Source organism: Piliocolobus tephrosceles, chromosome 1, assembly GCF_002776525.5.
Source record: "Piliocolobus tephrosceles isolate RC106 chromosome 1, ASM277652v3, whole genome shotgun sequence".
NCBI classification, from domain to species: domain Eukaryota; kingdom Metazoa; phylum Chordata; class Mammalia; order Primates; family Cercopithecidae; genus Piliocolobus; species Piliocolobus tephrosceles.
In genome coordinates this window covers 219445507-219458844 of record NC_045434.1, presented here as the reverse complement: position 1 = coordinate 219458844, position 13338 = coordinate 219445507, and the positions used below count along the sequence as shown (strand labels likewise).

The following is a 13338-nucleotide window of genomic DNA, read 5'->3' as shown; positions in this document are numbered from 1 at the left end:
CAAAGACACTGTGTTTGTGGCATGTATCATAAAGGAGGCCTGAACCTGCAAACTGGCCGACTGTGGCGCTGGGATTAAGGTGCCCTGCTTGTCCGTTACACTGCTCATTTGTACATGAAGAGGCCAATTAAAAAACACAGTTTGAAAAAATGTGCCTGTGCACTTGGGAGAAACGCCTGTTCGCTGCACACCCCAACTCTGCCTCCTTCATAACAAGCCTGGTTTCCAAGTCATACAACAAAGCCTGGGAAAATCATGTGAAATAGCAGGGTGATTATTTTCCTGGGAAATTTCAACGGTATTTCATTTGACTCTCAATTACTTCTATTAGAAGAAAAATTAACCAAAGGCACGTTTTGCTTCTGTTCACTCTTCGGCAGGAGCCCAGGGGGCTCCTGCTTTCCTGCCTGGCCCTCCCTGGGTGCCTTTCCCAGGAGAACCCCGAGGCAGCCACGGCAGGTCTGCAGGGCGCAGTGTGTGCCTTCCCAGGGCCTCTCCACGGATCCTGGGCCCTGGGATGCTTGGGAAGAGACAAGGAGGGCCGAGGGCCAGGGCTGAGGAGTGCGGCAGATCAGGGAGAAGTGGATGGTGCCAGAGTTCTCTCCGGCCGCAGGGAGACAAGGCCTCTGCAGACAGCCCTGAAGGCCACTGGATGGCCCCAAAGGCCAGGGAGAGCCACGGTGCATGCGGGGCTGGCGGGGGGCGGGGGTGGTGTGGATCGCATTTGCAGAGGGGCTGAAGGGGGGCCCCCCGGGCCCGGGCCACCGGCTGGGGGCAGGGCGGGGGGGGGGCCCCTCACAGCGGCGGGCCAGGAGCACGGCTCACGCCTCCAGACAGGGGGCTCCGATCTGATCCGAGACAACTGGCAGCCCGCGTGGGTGCCCAAGGCAGCAAAAAGGCAGCTCTCAGCTTCAGGAGAGGCTTGGCAGCCAGCTGGGGGTGCCAGGGGGGCAGAGACCCGGCTGCTGTCTGGACAGGGCCCTTGCTCCTGAGGCTCTTGTCCCTCCAGCACCCAGACCCCAAGATCCCAGCCAGCACCCACCTGGCTGCATTCTTGCAATGTTCCAAGCTGAGCGCACCACTGACATCACCCCATTGTCCAGACAGTTGCCCTGAAGATCAGAGTCCGGTTCACTGTGCCACCTGGGCCCTGGGCAAGCACCACCCACACTGGCAACGACAGTGGATGGGAGTCCCAGAGCTGATCGCATGTGGGGTCAGGTGAGAGTGCTTCTGGGGTTCAGACACCAAGCACTGGCGCAGAGTCCATGGGCTGTCCTGACTGCTGCTGCACGGCGTGCCTGGAGGCCAAGGCCTGTTGGAGGCTGTGAGTGCCCTGGCATGCACACAGCACCTCCCCTCGGCCTTGCCCCCTCAGCTCTCTGTCCTGTGACTTCAGGCGTTCCCACCAAACTGGGCGAGAGTCCACTGCATTTGACTGGCATTTCTTGAGGGTCCCTTCCTGGGACTATTGTCCTCTCTCTCTCATCTCATTCACGCTGGATGGGGAGAGGCGCAAGTCAGCGCACAGCTGAGGGCTCTTCAGGGCGTCCGGGGCCCCTGTCACCATCAGTAATGAGAATGGTGATGTCTGGTCTCTGCCCCGTTCCACCTGCTTGCCCTCTGGAAGGTGCCCTGGGCTTTCAGGCAGAGGAAGGTGGAGCTGTGGGGCAGGGCCAGCACCAGCTGCCATATAGCGTCCAGGGTGAGTACCCAGTGAGGCCACGGCTGGGCAGGGGAAGCCAGACACACTCAGGTCACGAGAACCGCAGAGGTGCAGAGCCCACCTTTGGGGCGAGTGACTCCAGCCATGGTTGGTCTGGGGCTGCGGCTCACATATGTGGCACGAGCCTGCCTGGCATCCCCCTCCCTGGGTGCTCAGCAATCAGGTCAGGGCTCAGCATCCTCGGTGCTCACCGCTAGTGTCCGGGTGGGAGGGCTGAGCCGGGCAAGCTTTCATGCAGCACTTGGTCAGTCCAAGCACATCTGAGTGATCAATGCAACGGATCCAGTAGTATGGTCCTGTCTAATTCATGTTATCAGTCACACCTTTGACAGTTCGGTTTCTGTTGCATGCACCCCAGGCAGGAATGAGCAGGAGCTTATTAAATAGGGTGCAGGGGAGGCTCCTGATCCCCTTGCTGACGGCACAGACTGGGGCATTGAAAGTTCTGGAGCAGCCGCCTCCCGCCTGGGCCTCAGGGACCACCCAGGCACAGCCCAGGGCAATGCCCAGCGTGGAGAGCTATGTGCAGGGCCTCAGTCACAGAGAGGCCGGGCCAGAGGAATGGGCACGCCGCCACCTGCTCTCCCGCCTCCTCCCTGCCGGGCCACTGCCTGGCACCCAGGTGAGCACAGGTGTATGGTGCAGGACACAGGAAGGTGGTGATGGTCACATGACCTTTGGGGAAGGGCTTCTTGGGGTCCAGGTCCACACCCAAAATAAAGAGGCAAACAGTGGTTCCAAAGTCAGGAAGCGGTCGTGCAGGATGATGGTGACACACATACGTTCCTCCTCGGTCACAAAGGTGACCCCAAGACCATAAGGGTGTTTTCTGTGAGGGGCCCTCCTTTCCCTGCCCTGCTCTGCCAGGTGGCAGAGCACTCAGGAGGCCCCGGGCAGTGCTCAGCTCTCCCCAGCTCCCAGCACCACTTGGCCAAAGGCTCACACCTTCCTTGACAGTCGATGAGCTCCGACGGCTCGGCTGGTGCGGGGACTGATTTGGCGCTGGCCCAATCCAAGCAGCCTGGGGTGGAAGAGGTTGTGAGCGCTCTCCTTTCTCACTCTCGGAAGCACTTCTGGTCCATTCGTGCTGTTTTCTTTCCGTGCTTTATTGGAAGCAACTCCCTCTGTTTTCAGGCCATAGTCAGGCGTCCACCCTCCCCTGGCACCACGAGGCACTTCCTGCCTCCAGCCCTCCTGGGGGATACTGGGTCTGGTGCTTCTTGGGCTTTGACAGCCCCAGGAGGTGGGGGCGAAGAGCGGGGGCTCTAGCCTTCCCCAGTGTCGGCCTTCAGGGTGTTGTGGTCTGGAGAAAGTAAGCCCCCAAAATTGCCAAATCTTGGGCATGAAGCAGGTGGGGCCTTTGCTGAGGTTCATGGCCTGGTGCACCAGGTGGGGGCTCCCAGGATCAGCTGCCCAGCCCCCTCAGGCCATGTCATGAGTGAGGAGCCCGCCGGACCCTCCTGCCTGGGCCCTGCGACTGCCCAGGGGCTGCTGTGCCTTGGTGGGATGGGTGGGGCCAGCTCCGGTTTCTGAGGACTGGTCATCTGTGTCACTTCCTGGTAACAGTGAGGACCAGGGGTCCTGCGTTTGACCTCGCTGGTCCCATTTCAAGTGCCTGGGCTTCAAGGTATGAACTATGAGGAGGTCCAGAGGGGACATGTGCTCTGCCCTAGTGTAACCCTGGTGTCCTGATAGCCGGCCCCCTCCTCTGCCCCAGGGTGGTGCGGGGTCCACGTGAGGCAAGCCGGCCAGACTCCCCAAAGGCCATGCGTGCTCAAACGCCCCAAAGTATTTACATGGTTCTCAGTGTTACATGCACGCCAGGGGACCCCCACTGGCCCAGGCTTCCTGGACTGTGACCCCTGGGTCCGAGGGCAGTAGGCCTGAATGTGGAGGCTGCAGGCCCCGTGGAGGCCCCCGGGTGGGCATTCCCACACATGCCCAGCTGAGGAGAGGAGGCTGGGGGACTGCGGCGGGCAAAGCTGCCCAGAAGGAGCCACCTGCTCCGTGCAGTGAGCAGGTGCTCGGCACCCAGCGGCGACCCTGGGAAAGCCGGTGTGTGAGACAGCCAACACTCATGGCGCAGCTGATGCAGCCAGGGATGCCCGGCGGCCCACGCTGCTGCCAACATGGGTAGGAGACGCTCTGATGTGCACACAAACGCGTGGCCTCCGATCTGCCTGCTCCGAGTTCTGGTCCAGCTCCCACCGAGGATGTTCGGAGGATGTGTGGGGCCTGCCCAAGCCCTCGGGTCCTGGGAGGTTGAGGCAGTAAGCCGTAAACCAGGAGTGCAGGGGACAGAGATGGCCGAGGCGTCACAAGCTGGTGGTGGTGCTCGCAGCCCAGGACCTCTGTGGCTTGGGCCCGGCCTGAGCTGTGTGGCTCCTGTCCCTGTGGAAGAGGAGCCTCCTCTGCTTTGGGATACTCTGTTCTTATTTTCCATCAGAAGAAGCTGTAACACGTGTATTTTCAGGAATGTATTTTTTCTAGAATGCATTTTTTAAAAACAGGTTCTTCATAGAGCTCTGCATTAAGGAATACTGGCTGCAAGGCAGGAGACACGGTTTGCAGGAGACACACCTGCCGTCGGGAGGGGAACAGGTCTCCTGGAGGGCTTTGCCACCTCGAGCTCACAGTGCCCTGGGTAGCAGCCGATGTCTCCTGGAGTTTCTCCTACTATAGATGGATCAGAGCTGACCTAGGAGGTGCCAAGGGCATGCTCCGACGTGGGCAGAGGCGAAGGCCAGGAGAGAGAGAAGGACTCACCATTTTCTTGTCTTTTCAGAACATAAAATGATCTCTAAAAACAGCCGGCGCTGGTTGGGGTGTGGCTGGAGGGGCAGGGCAGTTCTCAGAGGCAACTCAGTGTCCAAGAAGGGCCTGGCATCTGCCTCGTGGCCTCGAGTGATGGCTTAAGCTCCCAGGGAAGAAACAAAACGGCCCAAACTCCTGTGCACAAAGGCACTCCACAAAGCCTTGCAGCACCAATATGGTGAGGGGCAGGTGCTCCCGGATGGGGGCGGCTGGTGGCCAGGACAGGGGGAGAACACAGTCACCAAGAAGTGTCAAAGAGGGGGACACCGGGTGCGCAGTGCTGGCCACAGCTGCCAGTGGGTGGGCTTGCGTCTCAATTGTGGTCATTGTTAAGAGGGCTAATACTCATTAGGGTAACCTTTTACCAAAACAACAGAAAATAACCAGTGTTGGTGAGAGAGGCTGCGGAGGAACTGGAACTGTGTGCACTGTGGGCGGGAAGGTAAAAGGGTGAGGCCGCTGTGGAGAACAGCATGGCGGTTCCTCAAAAATTAAAAACAGAATCACTATCCGATGCAGCAGTCTCACTTCTGGGGCTGCGGCCCACAGGGCCTCGAAGAGTTCTCTGTGCAGCCGTATTCACAGCAGCATCACCCACAGGACCCAGGAGGGGAAGCCTCCCTAGAGTCCACCCACAGAGGGGCAGAGAAGCATGTCTGTCCACATGGGGGGAGCCCGGCTCAGCCTGAGGAAGGAAGGAGGGGCTGGCACAGGCTCCAGCATGGAGGCATCTGAGGACACCGTGCTGGGTGAAACAAGCCTGGCATGAAAGGACACCACTCACAGGAGGCCCCGAGGTCAGCAGAGTCTACAGACCCAGTGGAACGGTGGCCGCCGGGGCGGGAGCCTGGGGAGTTCGTGTTGGAAGGGGATGGAGGTGCGGGTGGGAAGGTGACAAAGCTCTTGAGGTGGATGTGGTTGTGGCTGCACAAAATGTGCACGTGCCTCCTGCCACTCCACTGCATGCTTAAAAATGGTTATGGCCCAGTGCAGTGGCTCACGCCTGAAATCCCAGCCCTTCGGGGGCCAAGGCAGAAGTGCTTAGAGCCCAGGAGTTGGAGATGAGCCTGGGCGACACAGTGAGACCTCGCCTCCACAAAACAAAAAGTAGTTAAGATGGTACGTTTTATATTATATGGATTTCACCATGACAAAATGGTTGGTGTTTTGGTTTTTTATTTTTTTGACAGGGTCTTGCTCTGTCGCCCAGGCTTGAGTGCAGTGGGCATGATCTCAGCTCACTACGACCTCTGCCTCCCAGGTTCAAGCAATCCTCCCTCCTCAGCCTCCTGAGTAGCTGGGGCCACAGGTGTGTGCCATCGCACCCGGCCTAATTTTGTATTTTTAAAAAATTCTTTTGTAGAGACAGGGTCTCCCTGTGTTGCCCAGGCTGGTCTTGAACTCCTGGGCTCAAGCAATCCTCCCACCTTGGCCTCCCAAAGTGCTGAAAGTACAGGTGTGAGCCACCATGCCCAGCCGACAAAACGTTTTTTAAAGCAGGCTAAATATTTGACTAATGACACCACAAGGAACAGCTGTCCCCTCACTCTGGCCAGCCCTCAGGATGTGTGCAGTGACTCCCATCTCTGGCAGCTGCTGCCTCTCCGGGTGGATGCCATTTACTCTCCAGGATAAAGGTGGAGGAGAGGCACTGGGACCGGAGGGCCCAGCACTAAGACACAGAGAGAGAACTGAGCAGCTGGGCCGAGAGCGCCTTTTGCTTCTCCTCATGAACCAGAGTCCAAGGGACACACCTGGTAATGTTTTCTTGGCCAAACAGCCATGTGAAAACCTCCTGCCTCTGAAGTGCAGTCTGGCAGCCATGGCTGTGTTGTGTAGGAGGCGGCCCCGGCCCAGTCCTGACCTGAGGGCATGGGGGCCCAGCCTGTCCTCTTGGCCTCCAGCGCCCTTCTCTGTTTGCAGCATTTACCTCGGTCTGGGCAGGAGCAATGCCCGGAGAAGGCACTGGAGGAGCGGGCAGCTCGCTGGCCATGGTCTGTGTGTGCCTGCAGGTGTCAGGGGTGTGGACAAGGCCAGGGGACTGCTGCCACCGGGGACATTGCCCAGGGCACCCCACAGGGCAGTGAGCACCGGCGCACAGCAGTGTCCCCACAGGACTCAGGCCACAGGCCTGCCTGGTGAGAGTGTGTGGGCCTTGGTCGGCAGGCGGTCCCAGGGCCTGCCCAGCTCTCCCAGTCCTCTGGGCCTGGACGGCAGAGGGAATGGGGAGGCCATATTATAGGCCCCGGGAATGTGGGTCACTTTAAGGGTTTTGCACCAAGACTCTCATAGAAAATCCTCTGCAAAACTGTCTGCAGAATTCAAGGCTTTAGCGCCAAGGGGAAAAACCATCCCAAGCAGAAAGGCTGGGGGGCGGCTCGGGGGCCTGGCTCTCAGGAGTCCCCAGCCAGCCCCTGGGCCCAGCGGCCATCCCAGGCCATGCTCGCCTGTCCAAACTAAGGCCTGGGAATAAGCTCGGAGCTCCCGGGGAGGCCAGTGCGGTGCCGGGACAGGGCTGGGCCGCCCCCTGGTGGATGCGCTGAGCACCCTGCTGCCGTCAGCCCAGGAGGGCACCGTCCTTTGCCTGGTCCTCTCTCTCAGCCTAGGATGCTGGTGACCAGCAAGCAGCGTGGACCCGAGTCGGCACCTGCGTGGCAGCCAGGGGACCTGTGGGACAGAACAGCCTCTGGGGACAGGGCTGTGCTGGGAGCAGGGGTGGGGAGGACAAAGCTGTCCATGGTCCTCTGGAGGAACAGGAGCTGCTTCTTGCCCAGCCCGGGCTGGAGCGGACAGCGCTGTCTGGCAGCAGGCGGCACCTGTGTCCCTGGGCCATGAGACAGGCCCTGAGCAGGTCCTCCTGAATCTCAGGGAACGCCGCGCTGCCACTGCCTGGTAAGGGAGCCTGCTGTCCTGGCACCTCAGCTTCCTCACCTGCACCCTGCACGGACTGGCGGGGACCATGAGCCAACGCACCGAAAGGCTGACAGCAGCGCCTCGCATCCAGGAAATGAAACCACACACCCGAGCCCAAGCTCCAGAGCTGTGCACCAGCGCCGGCCCCAGCTTTGCCCCAGCCCTGCAAGGCGAGGGAATCGTCATGGTGGCAGTGGGCTGGGGGCCCGGGTGTGCTGGGGTGGGGAGAATTCTGCCCAGGGACTCCTTTGGCCGCACTCTCTCACAGCCGTTCTGGAGAGTGAAGACAAGGGAGTGGTGGCTGCTCCAGCACGCAGTGAAGTCTGGTCCTGCAGGATGGACACACGTCCCCGGGGGAGAAGAGGCAGAGCCGTGGCTTGGCTGCAGTATCTCCTGCATATGGCTCAGGTGAGAACCTGCAGCACCAGCCCAGGCCAGCAGGGGCAGCAACGAGGCTGACAAGGACTCCCATGGTCCAGCAAGGACACTGCCAACGGCCAACTGCCCTGAGCAGGGCTGGCAGTCCCTGGAGTGGGCATGGATGGCACTTTTACCCAAGCAGGAGGCTCTGTTTCAAGAGCAGGGAGGGTGGACATGCATGCGGAGGGGAGACACACTGCACCTCCCACCTGACCACCCTTCCAGGGGCCCCACATCTGACCACCTCTGAGGCCCTGCTGCGGAGCAGACAGCTGTGCCAGCCAGGATGAGGCTCCCATCCCCACCCCCATCTCCTCCATCACTGTGTGGCCCCATGCCAATTGCCCACCCACCACCTCTCAGTCCCCAGCATCCCTCTTCCTTGCCCACTTTTCCCTGATGGGAAGTGGACCCCGTCAAGGTTTCTCCTTTGCCAGGAAGTGCAATGCCAGGTTTTGTCAACAGAGAACAAGGCGGCACTATGGGAAGCAGTGTTTCTACTTTAACTCCTATGGCCGGGGCCAGCGGCCTGTGGAGAACCCCACAGGGTCTGGTCTCCAGCAAGCGTCTCCTGCACCTCAGTGGGAGCTTCCTGAGAAGCAGCTCTAGCCCCTGGCACCCTAGAAAACCTCTCTACCGCCTGGGCTGGCAGCCACACCCTCTCTGTTGAGGTCTGAGTCTCAGGAGGGTGCTGGCTTCCTCCCAGTTCGAGGGACTATTCACTCCAACCACTGCTCCAACTTTCACACGAGAATCTTGGCAAGGAAGGGAATTCAACTGACATTGTAATTCTGCGACCCACACAATTAAATGTTGCGTTTCTCATCAAAGCAGCCCCAAGGCTCTAGGGAACGAGGGACTCCTCTCCACGGCCATGGCAGTCCTGACTGGCTGTGACTTGTGCTGCACTGAGAGACCTGCACGTGTGGTTTCTTCCTGGTAGTGTTGTTGGACGCTCAGGGGACCCCTCACAGCCCTTGCAGTCATGGTCATCCTCATGGCTGTGACAGCCTCACACAGCAGCACCTGGGCTCCTGAGGCCCTCGACTGGGCTGGTGTCTCACGGCCAGCGTAGGGGATGGCTTGGTTAGCTGTGAAGCTCCCCCAGGCTGTGGACCAGCAGGCTCCCCTTCCCACCAGCCAGGGGCTCAGGCCTGCAGCCCAGCCCAAGCAACAACCACGCCACTGCTAGACTCCACTGCAGAAGCTCTGTCTCCGGGACCCTCCTGGCATTGCGATGTTGGTGTTCCTTCTCTGGCCCTTTTTGGTAGCTAGTGCCTCGTCCTTGTTAGCGACTCTTCCATTACATTTTCCCCACTGGAGTGACGGGTGTTGCTTCTACCTCCTGGCTGCGTCCTGAACCAGGCCCCACTGTCCATTCAACGCTCAGACCGAAAGCTCAGGTGCCAACCTGGACTCTTCTCTTGCCTTTGCCCGCACATCCAGGCTGTCAACAAGTCTGGCATCCTCTCCTCCAAACATCCTGAAATTTGCTCTCTGTACTCATGGGGCTGCTGCCCCATGCCCCCGAGAACAATCCTGGTCCCTGCCTTGTAGGGCCTGTCACAGACCAGAATGTACCACCTCAAAATCTGCCTCTTTGGCATCAGCACTATTTTGAACTGATTATTTTGAGAAACTGCAGACACAGGAGAAGCTCTGAAAACAGAGTAGAAGTTTCCCTTTTGTAAGAAAAATTTGCATCCGTAAAGGAAACTCCACTGGTAAGGGTCTATCCTCTCCGTATCAGGAAGAGAAAGGCCCCAGATCACCAACGCGCAAAGGCTCCTGTAGGTGGAGAAGGCCCTGCCTTAGCTGCACCACAAGCCTTATCCCACGACTGGCCCCCAACACCCTTCTTCCTTTGGTTTGGCTGAAGATGGGATTTAAGTCAAAGGTGCGGGCTGCCTGTGAGCTTCCCCGCCTCTGCACGCACCTCCCGAGTACATACAAGGCACACATATGAATACTCCCCTGTTGGTTTCTCTCTTTTCCCGACAGGGAGCTGTGAGGGGAGAGGGAAACTTATCTTCCCACACGGGATAAGGGAATTGCAGGGCCTGGCACGTGGAGAAGCTGCCAGGGTGAGGCTCCCCACACCCCACGCGCCCCGCCCCCGCGAGGCCCGCACCCTCTGGGCAGCAGGTGCTCTGCACCCCTGGGTACCTCGTAGGTGGAGCCGTCGGCGCAGCGCAGCACCCCGTGTCCCTGACGCTGGTCCCGGACCCAGTCGCCATCGTACTTGTCACCGTTCCTGGGGGACACACGCACAGAGTCCACTCTCAGCGGGGGAGCCAGGTGGTGGCAGTGACTCAGACCGGCTCCTCCCACCGGGCTCCGCAGGCACTGCGGGACGGAGGCAAAAATAGGCCCGAGCAGATGGCCCCGAGAGCTCCTGCCTCGCCAGGGCCGGCTGGGGGCCGACAACAGGCGGCGGGGACACGTCCGCCCACCCCCACCCTAGATGGCAGGCCTGCTCGGGACACGCTTAGCCTCCGCCACTCAAAATGGGAAATGACACGGAGAGGCAACAGGAGGGGGCTGCAGTCTCCATAGCCAGTGAGGCTGAGACTCTGCCGTGGGAATTTCCACATGGGCTGAAGATGCCTAGCACTTGGGAGGCGGGAGGCTCTGCTGGCCAGAGGGCACCCCCATCCTCATTTAGACCTGGAGAAGCTCCTGTGGTGCCATCTTGCTGCCAGCCTGACTTTCACAGGAGGTATTTTAATGGGAGGGGTGATGTTTTATCTACTAAATACACAATCGGTCAATTTCAATCAATAAGGGGAAAATTACAGAATAACACCGAAACCACAGAATGTGGTTCAACAACTTGGCACTGGAGGGGTGGCAGGTGGACAGCAGGGGCCAGAACAGGCCTGGGGTGTCCTACGGCAGTCTTGTCTACACTCCCAGGCCACATGGCCTCAAAACTGTCCTGTGTGTCTGTCATATGCCGGGCAGCACCTGCAAGACTCATACTCACTTAAAGAGCATCTGCCCAGGGCCGTGCCTCTTGTTGTCATGGAAGGAGCCCTGGTACACTTGTCTGTCCCGGTCCACCAGAAACCCGTGTCCTGGAGAAGGGACCAAGAGACAGATTTGGCTTTGTGCCTCCTCCTGCATCTGAGAAAGGATCTGCCCCCCGCTCCTCAGAGGGCAGGTAGGAGGAAAGTGGTAAGTCTAGGAGGCATGGGGCTCAGGACCCCCCAGAGCATGACAAACCCTCCAGGCCTGGCTACACAGGGCCTTGGCACGGCTCGGTGAGGCTCTGAATGGGAAGGGCAAATGTGCTTTGGGACAGGTCGGTCAGCCGACAGGGCAGCAAAAATGGCCCTGGGGTCCAGCTCTCAAAGGTGCTGCTGAGGGACCCTGCAGACTGCCATTTGAGGCTCTACAGGCTCTGCGTCCTGCTGGGGTGAGGACGGGTGCAGTTGGGGCCTGTCGTTTGTTTTTATAAGAAACTTCAAGTTCACAGTGAGGGAGGCAGGGCTTCACCTGAACAACGAGAAACTCAAGAGGATGGGAGTTCAGTAAACTGTGGCATTTTCAGATTTTGGACAACTCAGAAATTTGAGAGTATTTCTGATTCTTTTTTTGTTGTTGTTGTTGCTTTGTTTTTGAGACGGAGTCCCGCTCTGTCGCCAGGCTGGACAGCAGTGGCATGATCTCAGCTCACTGCAACCTCTGCCTCCCGGGTTCAAGTGATTCTCCTGCCTCAGCCTCCTGAGTAGCTGGAATTACAGGCGTGTGCCACCATGCCCATCCATTTTTGTATTTTTAGTAGAGGTAGAGTTTCACCATTTTGCCCAGGCTGGTCTCAAACTCCTGACCTCAAGTGATCCGACTGCCTCAGCCTCCCAAAGTGCTGGGATTACAAGCATAAGCCACTACACCTGGCCTCAGATTCTTAACATAAGAAAAACACTGGAAAAAGAAGCTCCATCTGTGGTGGAGAATATCACGTGCTTGACTCCTGTCTTGGGTGCAGGTGGCCTTTTGGCTGTGGGACCGTGGACCGTGCTCTGCCTGGCTTGGCTGGGTAGAGGGACAGGGCACAGCCCCCTCCTAGCTTGAGTCTGGCCTCCTGACTTGCTTGGGCCAACAGAATGTAGAGGAAGTGGCCAAGCTGTCCAAGACTCCTGGGCAAGGAGCTGGGCTTCCCAGGCCTATGAGGATCTCAGGGACCCTCAGGCCTGGCGGAGTTGCTGTGACTATAGCCATTTAGTAACCCCACATGAGACCAGACTAGAAGCCCCTCCCTGCAGGGCCCAGGCCAACCTACTGACTCCAGGATCAGGAGTAGTTAATAAAGCAGTGGCCATTTTAACCCCTAAGCCACGGGCATCTATTCCGCAGTAGCGGATAACAGAGATGCACCAAGTACCACAGGACCTGGTGGGCATACTGGTGTATGCAGGGCATAGGACACGGTCTGGGGGTGGGGAGAAGATAGCATGGGCCCCCTACCTTCTTTCCTACCCTCTGAAGTCAGGTAGGCCCCATCAGAGGTTCCTGAACCCAAGCGGACGTAGGATCCCGTGCCCTGAAAGCACCCGCCCCTCACAGCACCCGGCTCCTGTGGACGCCAGACCTTCCCGCAAGCCATGGGAGACCTCCCCTTCGTAACATCCGCCGGCTTTGTACTCCATGACGCCGCATCCTTGAGGCTCTCCCAGAACAAACTGTCCAGAGAAGGTGTCCCCTGCGTGTGGACAAGAAGGAGGGGAGACACGAGGTTCAGTTCAGGGCTGCGGCCCCAGTCGGCTCTCCTCTGTCCCTGACCCATGAGACGCAGGAACCACTCCAGAATGGACAGCCCCGTCTCCATTGTGCTACTTAGTCTGCTTCATGAGGGAAAACATGGTAAGCAGGTCTGGTCTCCCCAGCAGCTGGGCACGCAGACAGCCCCAGGCAGACACTCTGCGGACATCTATCCCGAGGGCAAAGGACCCTCTGGTAAGAGTTTGCAGGGTGAAGGGTGAGCTTTTTCCCTGGCTCTTTAAAAACTGAAAGCCGGCTGGGCGTGGTGGCTCAAGCCTGTAATCCCAGCACTTTGGGAGGCCGAGACGGGCGCATCACGAGGTCAGGAGATCGAGACCATCCTGGCTAACACGGTGAAGTCCCGTCTCTACTAAAAAATACAAAAAACTGGCTGGGCACGGTGGCTCAAGCCTGTAATCCCAGCACTTAGGGAGGTCAAGACGGGCGGATCACAAGGTCAGGAGATCGAGACCATCCTGGCTAACATAGTGAAACCCCGTCTCTACTAAAAAAAATACAAAAAGAAACTAGCCGGGCGAGGTGGCGGGGGGCGCCTGTAGTCCTGGCTACTCGGGAGGCTGAGGCAGGAGAATGGTGTAAACCCGGGAGACGGAGCTTGCAGTGAGCTGAGATCTGGCCACTGCACTCCAGCCTGGGCGACAGAGCAAGACTCCGTCTCAAAAAAAAAAAAAAAAAAAAAA

General features: G+C 58.8%; 1 protein-coding gene across 1 annotated transcript in view; it reads right to left on the bottom strand.

Annotated features, from left to right (window-relative positions):
* The window catches only part of MORN1 (MORN repeat containing 1), a 35516-nt gene that overhangs the window by 16955 nt on the left and 5223 nt on the right, over window positions 1-13338 (bottom strand). The window contains exons 4-6 of the mRNA XM_026457461.2: window positions 12468-12578; window positions 10860-10950; window positions 10040-10127 (exon numbers count right to left, since the gene is read on the bottom strand). Coding sequence (XP_026313246.1) covers window positions 10040-10127; window positions 10860-10950; window positions 12468-12578 — 290 coding nt within the window. The remainder of the gene's footprint in view (window positions 1-10039; window positions 10128-10859; window positions 10951-12467; window positions 12579-13338) is intronic.